Source organism: Leptonychotes weddellii, chromosome 11 (assembly GCF_054177405.1).
Source record: "Leptonychotes weddellii isolate Sample4059 chromosome 11, ASM5417740v2, whole genome shotgun sequence".
NCBI classification, from domain to species: Eukaryota; Metazoa; Chordata; class Mammalia; order Carnivora; family Phocidae; genus Leptonychotes; species Leptonychotes weddellii.
This window is the reverse complement of record NC_138379.1, coordinates 47978492-47996055: the sequence shown is the minus strand read 5'-3', so window position 1 is coordinate 47996055 and position 17564 is coordinate 47978492. Positions and strand designations below refer to the sequence as shown.

Genomic DNA, 17564 nt, shown 5'->3' with positions numbered 1-17564 from the left:
CAGGCCTAGGCCCAGGCGTGCTGTAGGGGTGCTGAGAGGTGCAGGATGCAGTCCCTGGGAGCTGATGGCCAGTAGGGAGATGAGACAAGTGCATCCAGTGTTACATGGAAGTTCAGCACAATGTGAAAAGGTTGCATGTAGTAAGAGACGAATTAGTGAATGCTGCAGTCCAGAGCTGAAGGGACCGTTGTGGCCTGGGGTAGCCTCATTGTTTATCCAAATCACACAGCCAAGGTGCTGACTCAGTGCCAAGCCCTTGCAAGGCAGCAGGAATGGAGAGGAGAATTAAGATGCTGACCCTGCCCAGATCCTCAAATCATCGTAAGACAGTGTAGCCACAGGTGGAAACAGGGACACAGCACTGAGAAGCTCCTCAGAGGCTTCATGGGAAGGAGACTGACCAAGTCTTGAAGATGCTGAGGGTGTGGAGAGGCTTGGAAGGAAGGGCAGGGCTGTGCAAACAGGGGGTATGCCTGTCCCTAGAGCTATGAATAGTACCACCTCACTTCTGGTCAGTCTGTCAGTTTTCAAAAACACTTTTAGCACTCCTCTTGAACCTCACCTACCCAGGGAGGAAAGGAGAGCAGGCATTATGGAAAGCAAGGTCTGGAATGGTTAGTGGCTTGCCTGGGGTTACATAGTAGAGCTTGGCCTGAGGCCTGGTCTGTCTCTTTCACCAGTGCTCTTTCCATTCAGTGGTTATCAAAGGTATGTCCCTCCATTGTACCACAACTGGAGAGTGCAAAGGCCTTATTCTTTTATATTTGCACCAGTCTCCATGCCCTCAGAAACTCTGACTAGTCCTGCTAGGAAGTGGTATGCTTTGGGGCCCCAACAGTGCTTAGTGGGTAGGTAGCTAGTTCAGGATAGGACTGACTGTGGTTTGGGGCACTGCTTGTTTATAATTTTGTTTCTTTCTTTCTTGCACTGTTCTTCAGTCTTTTTTCTAACAGCCTTGTCCAAGTGAGCTGTTGTATCACTCCAACAAGCCTCACTGCAGAGAATATTCTTTTAAGTAAATGACTATGATCATTATCGCCAGTGACCACATTCTGGCCATACGCTGTAGGCCAGGCACTGTGCTGAGAACTTAGGTATACTTGTCTCCTTCAGTGCTTACAAGGAGATAGGTACTAGTATCTCCATTTTGCAGATGAGAGAAACCGAGGTAGAGGTTACACAGCTATAAAGTGGCAGAAGCAGGATTCAAATCTAGGTCTGTCTCCAAAGATCTTAACTAGCCATCTGTTGCCTGCACTACATGGTATTTTGCTGTGGGTGTTTTGCTCCCATTGGCAGTGATCTTTGAAGCCAGCAATTTTTGAGAGGAGTCTCCAACCCCTTCCCAGGTGTTGAGAGGTCGATCCTTTCTGCCCCAATGCCTAATGGTTACGAATGCTATCCGATGTAAGTATTTGTTGACTACACAACTGAATCACCTCAATTCCACAGAGCTACAGTGAACACCTATTGTGTGAACAGCTCCATGCTACGTGTTCCATGAGAATCCAAGAAAATGAGGAGGCCTGCTCCCTGCCCTTGAGGCAAAATTAGCATACACCCAAATGTAAGAATAGCTAATTGGATATAATCAAGTGGAAAGCTGTGTGGTGTTACCCTAAGGATCATGGGAGTTGGGACAAAGGGCAGAACCCTATGGCTAGAGTGGGCGGAGAGGGCTTCCACACTGGGGCCCCAGGAACACAATGGAAAGAGAATGTGCGCCGATGGAGGGCAGGGAGCAACTACCACCTCACTTTTACACACAAGGGGGCAGGGAGAGCTGTCTGGGAGAAGGAAGTGAGAGGGTGTTAATCCTGGGGGGTCCTTGTCCAGCAGTGCCAAGGGCAGGCAGCACAAACTGCCCTTTCATGGAACCATTCAAAGAGTCTCCTGTCTGGGGGACTTGGCTGCTCAAGCTGGGAGAAGGCAAGGGGGGGGCGGGCGGAGAAGGGACATTTGCAGGCAGACTGCTGTACACTTAGCAAAACTATGAAATCAGTTCAAAGCTAGGGGAAGAGACAAACATTTGTACCTACTCTGTGCCAGCTATTTGATCTCCCTTGTCTTACAACAATTATCCCTTTTGGCAAAGGAGAAAAAGAAGCCCCCCCCCGCCCCAAGACTTCCCTAAATTCACACAGCTAGAAGAAGAGCTGGGATCTGGAGCGTGGAGTTTCTCCCCATCAGGTTGCTTCTAATCAACCTCTTTCTCTCTGAACTTTTCTTTCTTCCTCACCTTGGATCCCCCTTTGGAAGGAGAGCCTGCCCCACCCCCCTCTTTTCTTCCTTCCCTTGCTCACTTGACCCTTCCCAGGAGGTGCCTGATTGGCCTGTTCCCCCTGTGGTCTGAATGGCAGAGGGTCCCACAGCCAAGAGCATATTTGCATATGAAGTGGGTTGCCCCTGGTGAAATCAAAGATGATTTCAAAGGAATGAAGTGCTAAGGGGACAGTCTTTTTGGCTAAGGGTTTGGGGGCATGGCTCAGATGGATCCCCAGAGAGAACTACTGTCTCCGTGTTCCTTATGGAGCATGAATTTTCAGATGGAGCATAAAGTAATGACGATTACACCTCTTGCTCATCTGCTTGTCACCTTATGGAGGAGGAGGGCAGCAGTTACTTCCCCCACGTGTAAGAGGCCGGCCACTTGGCTAGTCTCTGTTTCCAAGGTTTCGCCTGGCTACAGGCTGGGGTTTTCTAGCAAACTGCTGGGAGAGGAAACCAGCTCTAGGAATAAGGGAGGCTCTTGAGTTTACATAACTTTCGGAGCCCTGGACCCAGGCTGAGAATGTGTTGATTCTGGCCACTAGTGGGGCAGCCAGCTGGGGCAGAAGAGTTGGCTCAAAAACTCCGTTCCTGCGGGGGGAGAGTGTGACTGTCTTTTGTTTTCTCTACTTCTGTTGTAGGCTCTCTTCCTGCTCTTCCCTTGATAAAGTCCTGACCTTTTAACTTCCTACCCCCAGTTCTGATGACAGACCCCTGAATCCAACTGAAGAGTCCTTGGCATCTCACTGTCCAAGTTGAGTTTCTGTCTTGTTCATTCCACCTCCAAGATAATGAGCTTTCCTCCTCTCTCATTCCTGCAGCCACTGTCCTAGTTAAGTATACCTTTGCCTTTTACCTGACTGATACACTGCCTCTTTACTGTCTTCCTGCCTGGAGTCTGGTGTCTACCAATCCATCTATACAGGATACTGGAGTTCCGTAACTTCTGACAGCTTCCCCCCTCCTTTTTTATTTTTTCTTAAGATTTTATTTACTGGGGCGCCTGGGTGGCTCAGTTGGTTAAACGGCTCCCTTTGGCTCAGGGTCCTGCGATCGAGTCCTGCATGGGGCTACTTGCTCAGCGGGGAGCCTGCTTCTCCCTCTCCCTCTGCCTGTTGCTCCCCTGCTTGTGCTCTCTCAAATAAATAAAATTTTTTAAAAAATGATTTTATTTGAGAGAGCGAGAGAGAGAGGACTCACACATGAACAGGGGAGAGGGGCAGAGGGAGAAGCAGGCTCCCACTGAGCAGGGAACCTGACACTGGACTCGATCCCAGGACCCTGGGATCATGACCTGAGCCAAAGATAGATGCTTAACCTACTGGGCCACCCAGGCGCCCCAAACAACTCCCCATTCTCGCCACTCAAGGCCTTTATGTCCTGCCTCCTGCTGACTCTGCCCGCTTCTACTCCAGCCATACTAATGACACTAATCCAGTTCTCAGGCTGACTTGCAAGAATGCTGGACTTGTGTATGCTGTCCCCTCTACCTGCAATGTATTTTATTTCCCTTCCTTCTACACCTCCACCTTGTGATGATGCTTCAAAGCTCAATTCAAATGATACCTCTTTCATGTAGCCTTCCCCTGACCTGTTTTCAAAGAGGTTTAGTTGTCCCCTTCCTCTTTACACAGTGTGGTCACTGTTTCTATTAACAGTCTGTCTAGACTATGAGCCCATTTGAAGGGCCTCATTTATCTCTGTCTCCAAAGTCCATTGGAAGACTGGTACAGAACAGGTGCTCAGGTTTGCTTAACCAGCAAATAAATGCTCCTAACCGCAGGTTTAGAAGAGGGTAAGACCAAGTCATTCATACCCAGCTCCTTTCATGACTTTGAGTACTCTCAATCTTGAGATTCTCCCCCCACCAATAGATCTATGGCTATCCCCAAATTTGCCTACTTTCTTTTTTCAGGACATTCTCCTTGGACATTCTTTAGTGCACGTGTGTGACAGAATGGCCTTTGATTTGACCCAAATATGCTCCTTCTGGCTCTGTAGCAAATCCCGCAGGGAGGGTCCGGGGTCTCCTCCATTCTCTTGCTGAGTTCATAGTGCTGATCTCTAGGTTTCACAAGGATGTTGGGATGGCCAGCACATAGCAGGTGCTCATTAAAGATATGCTATGTGAAAAGGGACAGGCGGGGCTGGGTAGGGAAAGACAGGTAGGGGGCTATGGGATCAGGCTCACAAAAATCACAAAGATGCAGAGGTGAAAGGAAACTAGAGATAAAGGAACAAACCAGACCACCCTGCCCTAGGCGTCAGAGGTGGGGGTCTTGTTATAACAGCTACTTGTGACCAGCAAAGTATTACTGGACCCTAAAAAAAAAGGTAAGCCATTAAAGGTGTTATCCCTAGTCCTTACTCAATGGTGCTATCAATAGAGATGTTGAAAGGATTTACGTTTCCTGGTTAGCCTTCAATAAAAGACCAACCCTAAAAGCCCCCAGTGGCAACCCTGTCGGGACCCCTGTCACTCCTGAGAGCTTTTTTCCTGTACCCTTGCTTAATAAAAACTCTATCGCTTTACTCAGTCTTCTTTGTCCGCGAGATTCATTCTTGGACTCTGTGAGACAAGAACCTAGCTCTCCTGCTTCACCTGCTGGGGTACAACGGAACACTCAGTAGACAAAGATGCTGCCACCTCCTAGCCATGGCTGTGGGCTAGTCATTTCACATCTGTGAGTTTCAGTTTCCTTACCTTTAAAGTGGAGATAATAATGCCTATACTTCACAAGGATACAAAGATAAAGGAGATGTTAAGTGACTAGCACAGAACCTAACCCAAAGCTCAACGTATCATTCATTCTCAGTCTCCACCCATCAAGCTTGAAGAAGCCTTAAGTCCCTGGTCATCAACCTCTTGCTATTTTAAGAACGGTGTCTAGACCAAAATGACCTCTGTTCAGGGTCCCCTGTATTGTCCAGGAGGAAGTGTGGAGAGGAAACCACCTAGGTTTTACTTCTGACACCACCACTCCAGGGCTGTATGAATTTGGACCTGTCTGCCTACTTGTAAAAGGAACATAACATGACTTACATCATAGAGATGCTGTGAGGATTAAATGAGATGTGTATAAAGTAAATTAGATGACACTCAAAATCTGATGACTGCTATGACTTGCCTGGTGAACGGAAGTGCTGTATTTCCTGAAAACCATGCGTGTGATTATGCTGCCCCCCTGTGGACAGAGAGCACACAGCCCAGTAAAGGGACCCCCCCCCACCTCCTCACCCCCACCCCAACAGCTTGATGGGAGAAATCACATGACACACAAGGCAATTTTCTTCTCTGCTAGGGAGCTCATGCTTTACCCTGAAATATAGGGAACATCTAAACCAGAACTTTTCAGAATTAATGTGCTTATTGGAACGCAGATCAGTTCTGACTCAATAGGTCTGGGGTGGAGACAAAATCTTTAACAAGATTCCAGATGATACTGATGCTACTGGTCCACAGACCACTCTTGAGTAAAGGTCTTAAGTACGATATAGCAGTGACATGACATGAACTATTTACTAAGTGCTTTACCCTATGCCGGTTATTGAGAAAGCCAGTTAACCTATATTAACTTATATAGTCCTCAAGACCGTGTGAGGGAGATACTGTTGGATCATTTTTCAGAGGAGGAAACTGCAGCACAAAGAGAGAAAGTACACGGCAATCCCATACAGCTTGTAAGGTGTGGGCCTTGGGTTCTAATTTAGGCAGCCTGGCTCCACAGCCTAATAGGAAGAAGACTCCAACAGTGTGTAGAGCATGAGCAAGGGAGGGGCTAGGGTAGGAAACCAGCAGGGGTCCTGAGTGATCTAGCTGAAAGATGAGGCCTAAGCTATGGCAGGTGCTGTGGGATGGGAAACAGGGGACGTAAAAAAGAGCATGGGGAGGGGTTTGGTGGTAAGCTGGATACAGGTGTGAGAGAGGGAGCCATGTAGAGAGTTCAGCCTGTCTGGTTTGGACAACAGAGAGATAGTGGTACCTACCACTTAATGAGGAAGGAAACACGGGAGGAAGAACAAGTTTTAGGGGGAAGGTGAGTTCAGTTTTAGGAATGGTCAATATGAGTGGCTTTTGGTCATCTGGGGGAGATAGGAGGCATCTAGAGCTCAGGAGATGATCTGGGTAATGGGCAAGGTTCTGGTGTTGGCAGATGTGAAGCCATGAGTGTTGGAACTCACATAAACCGTGCATAGACTGTCCCTGTTCTGGGCCAAAGTTGACAAAGCACATAACTGGAAGAATGGGCCTGGAATCCAGGTCTCCCTGGCTGCAGTGGAGGCTGGCTCTGCCCATTCCATTGCGCATTCTGGATGTGAGGAGCAGGCAGAGCACAAGATGCTGATGGGCTCAGGAAAGGGGTTTCTGGAGACCTATGGTGACTAAATCCAACAAACTGTCCCGTTCCCATATCGGCAGAAATAAGGACAACTCCCTGGAGAAAGACAAGATCGATAAAGGTTGGGAGATATTTATTCTCTTTAAACAAGGTCATAAGTAACAAAGAAACAAAGTAGGTCCCAGACTCTGGACCGTGCAGCAGGACAGGGATAGGAAGTTGTTGGGTGGAAAGGTGGAGGGGACTATGCATCACCTAAGACAGTCACAGAAAAGATGGGCTGCAGGAGACCGGCCCTTCCCGCCCTTGGAGACGGCGTGCCTGGGCAGCAGGGGGAGGCCGCAGTGTTGGGAGGGGGCAGCTGGAAGAGGGCCTGGAGCGAGGGTGCTGGGCTGTGCTGTTTCTATGAAGAGTGACATGGAAACCACAAATGGTGAAGATAAGCTGTGGGTCTAGAAGAGGCAAGCGGGCACTCTGCACACCTCCAGGGACCAATTATGAAAATGGTTAAATTTGATTCTTAAAAACAACTCCACAGGCTTTAGCCTATGGCTTTGTGCATGGGCTGTCTTAAACCTGGGTTGCTCTGTGGCAGGTGAGGGCTCGAGAGGCCCCTGGAGCAGCCTGGCCTCAGCCCAGGGCAGGTGCCCAGACATGTGGGAGAGGAACAGTGGGCTCTCCCCAGATGGGAGGCCATGTGCTTGGACTGACTGGACCTGATTTTCAGGCTGGTTTCTTGTGACGCTATCCACCACCGCCTCCCTATTTCTAAGGATGGGATCCTGGCCTCTCTGGGTCTTCCAAGCCTGGAAGAGTAAGACTGGGATAAAAAGGTACCTGACTAGTATTTTATTTGAAAGGGGACAATAAGGACCACCCTGTGCATGGTCCATCCCATGAGGTAGGGCAGGACCACGCCAAGAACAATCTCAAGGAATGGAGGTCCCTGAGCCTGGAGAGACATTTGGACCCAGGTGCACTGCCTAATACCAGGAATAGGGGCCCAGGGTGGCAGTTCCGATGGAGGCTTCACCCTAGGCAAGGCAGGGAGAACAGGCAGGGGCTACCCCTGAACAGGGAAGGAGTGGGAGCTGGGGAGCCTTGGACTAAGGAGGCCGAGGCTGGTCGAAGGCCTTGGAAAACAACGCTTTTGGCAGGAATACACAAAAGGGTTTGTACATCTAGGGAAGCCCGTCTATAGGGAGCCGGTGTCACACGGTCGGGCGGGATGGTGAGGAGACAGCGGCATCACAGTGGCCTCTGGTGCGATGTAGTTACAACAGAGCTCAATGTTGGGGGCGGGAAGGACAGCAGGTTACTAACAGCCAGGAAACACACTGTGAAGAGTGGAAAGAGAAGGGAAAACAAATGTGACCATTACTGGCTTTCCCCTGCTCACCCCTTCTCTTCCAGGAAGCCCGGGACCCTCACGACCACCAAGGCCCTTGCAGATCTGTCCAACCTTCCCACAGCCCCATCTAGGTCTAGACATGGGCTCTGCTCTCTGTGAACTGGTGATGTGACCAAATGGTCCAGGGGCTCCAAACACTACTATCAAGAAAAACTAAGTTTTCGCTTTTGATTCCTGGGATCCATCAACGATTAGTTGCTTGAGGGGTGGTTCAGCAGGAGGGGGTCACTCGTGTGGCTCACCATACCAGGCTCCTGTCATCACCGCCAATGCCTACCACCCTCCCCTCCCAGGTCCTGGCATTCAGAGTTCTCTAATGCAGAAACGATTTCTTTTCTTCAACACTTCTTCTTCCAATTCCTGAGGGCAGGGAACCAGTTCCCCTGGACCTTCACCAAAATCAGACAGGAGACTTTCCAACTGGCAGGTATGACTCAGCAGGCTCGTGGGCTCTCTGAGGATCAGGGCATACTGCAGCACAGCCTAGGAGCTCCCTAAGGTGGGGCCAGGACTGTGTGGTTTGGGTAATCATGCCTCTCTTCCTCCTCCTCCTCAACAAAGAGTCTAACTGTGTCTCCCTAATCAGAAGAGCTTCCTAGGATGAGAGGCATCCTTTTCCCTTCAAACCAGTGTTTCTCAACTGTGAGTGATTTTGTCTCCCTCGAGACATTCGGTAACATCTTTAGATGGAGACGCCTTTTGCTTGTCACAACTTGTGTGTGTATGTGGGAGTGCATAGAGGCTAGGGATGCTGTCAAACATCCTACAATACACAGGACAGGCCCCCAAATGTCAACAGTGTTGAGGTCGAAAACCCTGCTCTGGATCTCCACACAGTTCCCATGGCCTGCCCAGCATTCCTCAGCAGCAGAGGAGGAGAAGGCATACAGAACTTCTCTAAGAGTCTGGAAAAAGACTGATTCCCATCCTAGTCTCCTCAGAGAAGGAGGCACCTCAAGAAGTGGGGGGATTTCTTTAAGAAGTGGGGTGGAATGGGGACTAGGCACAATTTAATCTCAGCTCAGCAACAACCCACTGGACCAAAGTATACAGAAACAATCAACCATGGGTTTGTAGAAACATACATGCTGGGCTCTGTGTTGAGGAGGAAGAAAAAAGGCATGGTGATCCAAACCAGGCAGGGCCAAGGCAGAGATATTTACAACGCTGCAAATATCTTTTTGTTGGAGTAGGTCAGCACTGCTGGGCTCCTTAAACCTTTGTTACTTCCTTACCACTGGAATCCACCGATGGGCTCTGCAAACCTGTGCCGGATCAGGAAAGTGGCAACAGCTTCAGCTACCTGGGAAAGGGGAGAGATATTCCAGACTAAATGATGTTAGCAATGGAGATCAGCTTTGGAGGTCCTGTGGGCTTCTACTGGAAGGTTAGGCTCTGTAGTGGACTCATGGATCTTACAGATCTGGGAAGCTTGAAACCTAAAGGACCTGAGTCCTCACAGGGCTAGAAGACTCCTCCCCACCAACCTTGCCAAAGATAGCTCCAGAGAAGTCAAGAGGAATGATGTGAAGGCTTATTTATTCCCTGAGAGTTAAAAAGCATCTTATTCTATAGGAGAGCATATTAACTTCTAACTGTGACTGTAGTTTAGGGAGTAGTTTCTATCCCAATTTTCCCTTCTTCCACCTGGTTTTGGGGAAAAGAGAGAAGTAGAGCTTAAGATTTTAACCAGAGGGCCCTGGGGTGAAATTGCAGGGTGCCAGTAGCTCCTCAGGCCATACACAGAAAGCCAAGACCATAGCAGTTGCCAGGGAGAGGTTTGGGGAGATGGTGGAGTCATATCTGAATAGGCCCCACAGTGGCCACTGCAGGCAACTCAGCCTGACTCAGAGGCTTGTACTATTTTCTGTGAAAGCCAAGGTGACTCTCACAGCTATTCTTTTACAGTCACACAGCACCAGACTCACCTTGTCTGGGGCATCCTCATGGACTGCGTGACCACACTGGGGTAGGACCTGCATCTGGAACTTTCCTGGAGAGGAAACAAATCCAGGTGACCTCAGGGACTAAAATGGCCCTCTCCTTACCACCTCTGTGGTCTCACAGACCACTCCAGGAGTCCAGGACCTTCCTATCTACTCCCCTCCCCAATAGTCTGGACCCAATTACCAAGGTTTGAGGAGGACGGTAATACTTGCAGCTATAACCTTGGGCAAATGATTTTCCCGTCATTTTTAACTTTGGTAACTATTTAGCATACATTTACTTTGGGCCAGACATAGGAAGAAACAGTTCCTGTTTTCAGGGGATTTATAGTCTAGTAGGAGAACACAAAAGACAACATTTTAATGTAGCATGTAGTTCTTATGATAAAACTGAGCACATGGAACTATAAGAACACAGGAAAGGAGGCTTCACAATCAAATAAGGATATAGGAAGGCTTCCCACACAGAAAAAAAAATAGCCTACACAAAGGAAAGGAGGATGAAATGGTATCTGTTCCTGGAAATAAAAAGTTGGCATGGAACTCTTGAGAGTTAACAATGAGGCTAAAGAGGAAAGCAGGGACCATACGATGAAGGGTTTTGTAAGCTATGTTAAGGATTTTGAAATTTATTATTACAATAATATGTTACCATTTGAGTGCTTAACTATATGCCAGACTGTACTAACCACTTTCTCACACTGCCTTGTAGAACACTGTAAGCTCACCATTAATGCGATAGCTATTAAGAGTGAAAAGAGATGACAGATAAAGCAAGATCCCTAAGCAAACTAAAGGATATGGGACCCACAGCTTCCCCTAAGTAGAGAGAGCAGACCCTCAGAGCCTAAGTGGCTCCATTTACAAAATAAGGCAGCATGCTCTGGAAGTCCTTCTGGTCATCACATTCCAGGATTCCTAACACAGTTACACAGTGCTTTAAAATTTCTTCAAAATACTCTTCTATCCATTTTTTAAGTTGATTCTCAAATCTACCCCATAAAATTGAACAGTATAAATACCGAAATTCTTTCCTGAGATGATGAAATTAATACCATGGTTAGTAAAGTGATTTACCCAAGGCTGCTTATTTAATTAGTAGAGGAACTAAGACCATTCCCATTCAGTAAGGCCCAGCTTATGCCCTTCCTCTTGCAGTAGTCTGCCCCTGGGTGCTCCAGCCTAGTCCAGCCTAGTTCCCCCTCTCTTGTATCTCTTAATGTACTACAGCTAACACATTTGGAGTCAAACACAGAGCAGCTTGTGCCCTGCTTGTTTTGTAAGCTTATATTTTATATGCCACTGGTGCCTGCCTCCCCAGGAGCATGTCATTTCTGTAAGAACAGGGCCTAATATCAACGGGGCCCAACATAGGGCTAGACATTTAAGTGCTTAGTAAGTCTTGAATGGATAACTGAGTGAATAACCTGATAACAATTATAACTCCAACCACCCTGGGCTTGATGTCTAGGGATGAATTTTTTGTTCCTCTTTGGAAGAGTGGGTATAAAGAATCAGAGAGAACTCACACACACTAACAACACTGTGCCTGGTACACATAAAATGATTATGGGTAATCCTCACAATTATTCTATGAAGCGGGCATATTTTCAAACCCTTCTCTCTCATCTTACAGATAAAGAACCTTAGGTTCAGACAGCCTAAATTATTTACCTAGGTTGCATCATGAACGAGTGCTAGGTTTCTAGGAATCCGTAACTAATTCAGCAGGTTTAAACAGTGCTGGGAAGGCTGTGGTTTGCAATCTATGCCCATTTGGCCATTTCCCTTTGTCTTATGGGATATCCCTCACTCCAGCCATTTACTTTCTATACTCATGGGATGCTCTGAAAGAGAAGGTAGTCTTGGCATAATCCTTACTGGGGAAATAGCAGGGCATCTAATGAGGAATCATGAGTACTTCCTGGATATAATGAAGCCATAATTTGTCAGACTCTTACTTCACACATATTTTCGCATTTAAACACCATACAAATGTATTGAGATATAGCATTATTTCTATTTTATAGATGAAGAAACTCAGGATTAAAGAAGTTAGCAATTCACTCAGGCCAGAACACTAGTAACAGTGACTCAAAGCCAGGACTGTTTGATTCCAAGGCTGGTGATCCACAATGGTTTCAAATGTTTTTTTTGTTTTTTTTTTTTTAAAGATTTTATTTATTCATTTGAGACACAGAGATATATATATAGAGAGAGAGCATGAGCAGTGGGAGAAGCAGAGGGAGAGGGAGAAGCAGACTCCCCGCTGAGCCAGGAGCCCGATGTGGGGCTCGATCCCAGGACCCTGAGATCATGACCTGAGCCGAAGGCAGACGTTTAACCATCTGAGCCACCCAGGCGCCCCTCACAATGGTTTCAAATGTTATTCCAGTCCAGATCAACTGCTTTCAGATAGTCTCAGGGGCCATATCTGATTCTTTTGTCTATCCAGCATTAAGCATAGGTCTTACACAGAAAGACTGCTTAGGAAAGGTTTGCTTGAATTGAATTTAAGGAAAGATGTCTAAACTCAGAATTACCAACATCAGTGCCATAAAACTCACACTGTCCCAGTCCATGATCTTTCTCCAGGCTTCAGGATACTATGTAGTTGGAAGAGGAGGAGGGTAGGAGTGCCTGAGTCCAGAGTGTAATAAATCATTCAGAAGCCTTTGAACAACTATTGTGAAGAAATATAAGCCCCCTTTTCTATGGAGAGCCTGAGGACAGCTAAAAGAACAGTTTGAGACCATAAACATCCAAGTAGAAATGTCCAATAGGTTTTACACATGGGCCAGCTATGGAGCGCAGGAGAGAGGTATGAGTTGGACATTTAGCTTTGGGAGTTATCAGGGTGTAAATAAAAGCCATGAGATTGCCCAGAGAAAATAAGTAGAAAAAAACGGAGGTCAAGAACAGAATCTGCTTAAGCCTGAAACCTTGGTCTTGGAGTTAGCACCTCTTCTTCCCATAACCTAAAAGATACCAGTGCCTATTGACTTCGCCTTTACCAAGCCTTTCATCCATACTAAACCAAGAGCCTCCACTTCCATCTGGCCAACACACCTGAACCTGAGCACAATATGTTACTTTTCTACTCATTATACCTCATGATCCCTGTGAAGCTGCCATCAACTTTTTCATTTTATAGACTGAGAAAACTAAAGCTAAGGCAGGTCAAGTAACTTGCCTGGGGTCATCAAATGAGAAGGAAAGAAGTAGTACTCCCAACCTCAGAGTCTTTGCTTTTGCCACCTCACCATGCTGTCTTCTAAACATAGTTTACATCTTTTTGCATCCCAATTATCGTGGACCTTTCCCTTTCCTAAGAATTCCAACAATGATGAAAATATTGATCAGTATTCAGAATATCTCCTTCACAATATTATATATTTATAGGGTATTTTATGGTTTATAATGTACTCTGCATAGACACTGCCTCATTTTAATCCTTAAAACTCTTGAGATGTGGATGGGAGTTAAGTCCCATTTTTAGATGGAGGAAAAAAAATTGAAGCTCAGAAAAGGGAAATATTTGGGTCAGGAGTGGATGTTGATGTCAAGTTTGGACTTAACTCTAAAGCTCATGCTCTTTCCATTGCACTTCACCATCTCAGAACATTAATTTCCACATGACTCTGCCCTCAGAGAAGAACCTAGGGACATAATTACTTTTCTTTTTTTTTTTTTTTTAAAGATTTATTTACTTATTTGAGAGAGAGAGAGAGTGCATACGTGAGTATGAATGGGAAGAAGGACAGAGGGAGAGAGAGAGAAGCCCAGGCTGATTCCCCACTGAGTGTGGAGCCCGACATGGGGCTCAAACTCACGACCCCGAGATCATGAACTGAACCAAAATCACAAGTGGGACGCTTAAGTGACTGAGCCACCCAGGCACCCCTGGACATAATTTCTTGATTACTTACCTTGCATTTGGCCAATAGTCAGATCCTTATCCAATCTATCAACACCTAGAACAAAATAGGGAGAATCCAGAAGTAGCTTATTAGAAAAGGTTGTGTGAAACAGGTTTTGCTGTTCAAGTATGAAGTAAAAATTGTTACAAACTTGTAAACATGATGACATTCACAATTCACGTTAATGCCAATCCTAACTCCTTGAGGGTATATACTTACCACATGAAGCTTTCCAGAATGAGGGTCCCCTACAATCTTTTGGATCATTTAAACTGATTTCTGAAAACAGGGTTTTACTTTTTAAAATTTCCATTATACTCAGAATATCTTTACACCACTCTAGGAGAACTTAATGCTTAACCAGGGATTGAAGGCAGGCCAGAATTAGGTTTATCTCAGATAGATGCTTGTGCTTAGTTAGGATTAGGGATTTGGTGAGGGGAGAAGAGCACAAATGAGTGAGGATGGTACTTTATTTTGGAAGTTACTACCCATGTGGTGAGTAGTTTTTTTTGTTGTTGTTGTTTGTTTTAAAGATTTTATTTATTTATTTGAGAGAGTGAGTGAGTGACCAGGGGGGAGGGGGAAGGGCAGAGGGAGAGGGAGAAGCAGACTCCCTATGGGGCTTAATCCCAGGACTCTGGGATCATGACCTAAGCCGAAAGCAGATGCTTAAACGACTGAGCCACCCAGGTGCCCCCACGTGGTGAGTAGTTTTAACAAGGACATACTCAGATGATGATATACCTACACTGTTATGGACTGAATTGTATCCGCCCCCCCCATTCATATGTTAAAGGCCTAACCCACAGTGTGACCACATTTGGAGATATGGAAATAATTAAGTTAAAAAAAAGAAGAAGATAGTAGGAAGGAGAAAATGAAGCGGGGGGAATTGGAGGGGGAGACAAACCATGAGAGACTATGGACTCTGAGAAACAAACTGAGGGTTCTAGAGGGGAGGGGACTGGGGGGATGGGTTAGCCTGGTGATGGGTATTAAAGAGGGCAGGTATTGAATGGAGCACTGGGTGTTATATGCCAACAATGAATCATGGAACACTACATCAAAAACTAATGATGATGATTTGGTGATTAACATAAAATAAAAATAAAAAAAATTTTTAAAAAGAATATAATTTACAAGAAGTTATGTAAGACATAAAACATGAAAAAAAAAGATTAAATGTGGTCATATGGGTAGGGCCCTCATATGACAGGATTAGTGTCCTTTTAAGAATAAACACCAAAGAGTTTGCTTTCGCTCTCTCTTCTGCCATGAAAGGACACAGTGTCTGCAAGCCAGTAAGAAAGCTCCCACCAGAACTTCACTGTGCTAATACCCTGATCTCAGACTTCCAGCCTCCAGTACTGTGAGAAAATGAATTTGTTGTTTAAGCACCCAATCTATGATATTTTGTTATGGCAGCCTGAGCTAATACACACACATACACACTTACCAGCCAAGAGCAGCAATTTAGGAATAGGACAACTAAGAAAGAGATTGGATAAGCCTCGGAACCAGCCATCCCAGTATTTTTCTGTTTTCGCCAGTTCAATTCTCCAAGTGTACGGATGGTCCTTCTTGGTCTGGAGGAAAAAGAGAAAGTTCTGAGTCTCTGAGGGCAACCCCTGGAAGAACAGGACAAAAACTAGGTCCCTGGGAAAAGGAAAGGGAAGGAAACTAGCACTTACTAAGGGGCTACTAGGTCCCAGATATTTTCATATACACTTAATTACTAAAACAGCTTTGTGATATAGGTTATTGTTGTAATTTTCATGTTTACATAACTAGAAGTTTACTTTTTACTTCTATTAATTTCCGTGAACTTAGAAGACTCTCTTTTTTTTTTTTTTTAAAGATTTTATTTATTTATTTGACAGAGAGAGACACAACGAGAGAGGGAACACAAGCAGGGGGAGTGGGAGAGAGAGAAGCAGGCTTCCCGCAGAGCAGGGAGCCCGATGCGGGGCTCGATCCCAGGACTCTGGGATCATGACCTGAGCCGAAGGCAGACGTTTAACGACTGAGCCACCCAGGTGCCCCCTTAGAAGACTTTCTTAAGATCACAAAGCTAGTAAGTGGTAGAGCCAAGACTGAGCTTCTCTTATATCCATTTGACAAAAAGAACATATCCATCAAAAGGATAATTACAAAAGGCACAGTACAGTATGAAAAAAATACTTATAATATTAAGAGAAAGAAACAGAGTGTAACATGTCATCTAAGTGAGGATTACTACTGGAAAAATGTGGTACACATAGGGAAAGAACTGGAAGGGAAAACTGAAAATATGTTGATTTGTTGGTAGAGCATTTTTTCTTATATTTTGATTTATGATAATGGTATCATGTTCATGCAATAGTAATCTGAAAAAGGAAATCTGACACAAATATTACAAAATGTATCTGTTAAATCCTGATACACACTATACAGGCACAGAGTACGTACTCATCAAATACAAGATGAACAAATAAATGATTCTCTATACTTTTCTGCATCATTGAAAATTTGAAATATTATAACTGAAATAAATAATTGGGGATACTGCAGTAACCACAATATGAAAATCTAGAAGTGAACATGAGACAGCAACATATTGTGTTAGAGATCACTGATGGTTAAGATGTCCGTACTACCCAAAGTGATCTGCAGATTCAAAACAATCCCTATCAAAATCCAAATGACATTCTTGCAAAAATAGAAAAATTCATCAAAAGTTCATACGGAATCTCAAGGGACCTCAAACAGCCAAAACAATTTTTTAAAAGAATAAAATTGGAAGATGCATGCTCTCTAATTTCAAAATATATTACAAAGCTACAGTAATCAAAACAGTATGGTACTGGTATATACACTAGAGAACCCAGAAATAAACTCTCACAAAAATGGCCAAATGATCTTCAACAAGGGTCCAAATTGACTCAATGGAGAAAGAACAGTCTTTTCAACAAATGGTATTGGGAAAATTGGATATCCACATGCAAAAAAGTTGGACAATACACAAGTTTAACACCTAAATATAAGATCTAAAACTATAAAACTTCTAAGAAAACATAGGGGAATGCTTCATATAGCTTTTCATGACGTTGAATTTGACAAGGATTTCTCGGTTATGACACCAAAAGCAAAGGCAACAAAAGCAAAAATAGACAAATGGACTACGTCAAACTTAAAAACTTCTGCGCCTCAAAGAACACAATCAACAAAGTGAAAAGGCACTGTATGGAATGGGAGAAAATATTTGCAAATCATATATATGATAAGGGGTCAATATTCAGAATATATAAAGAATTCCTACAACTCAGTAACAAAAAATCAAATAACCTGATTATAAAATGGGCAAAGGGCATGAACAGACATTTCTCCAAAGAAGAGAATGGCCAATAAGTACACAAAAAGATACTCAACTTCACTAACCATTAGGGAAATGCAAATCAAAACCACAATTAGATATCACTTTGTACCCATTAGGATGGCTATTTTCAAAAAAGACAAAATAACAAACACTGGCAAATATGTGGAGAAACTGGAACATTCGGGGCACTGTTGGTGGGATTATACAATAGTACAATCACTATGAAGACAGCATGGTAGTTACTCAAAAATTAAAAGTAAAACTACCATATGGTCCAGCAATCTTACTTCTGGGTATACAGCCAGAAGAAGTGAGAGCAGG

General features: G+C 45.0%; 1 protein-coding gene across 2 annotated transcripts in view; it reads right to left on the bottom strand.

Annotated features, from left to right (window-relative positions):
• Positions 1-6724: 6724 nt before the first annotated feature.
• The window catches only part of PPME1 (protein phosphatase methylesterase 1), a 76268-nt gene continuing 65428 nt past the window's right edge, over positions 6725-17564 (bottom strand). For both annotated transcript variants that reach the window (XM_081798812.1, XM_081798813.1), the window contains 5 exons: positions 15345-15474; positions 13895-13939; positions 9948-10012; positions 9255-9322; positions 6725-7945 (listed from right to left, as the gene is read on the bottom strand). In XM_081798812.1, coding sequence (XP_081654938.1) covers positions 7927-7945; positions 9255-9322; positions 9948-10012; positions 13895-13939; positions 15345-15474 — 327 coding nt within the window. In that variant the 3' untranslated portion in view covers positions 6725-7926. The remainder of the gene's footprint in view (positions 7946-9254; positions 9323-9947; positions 10013-13894; positions 13940-15344; positions 15475-17564) is intronic.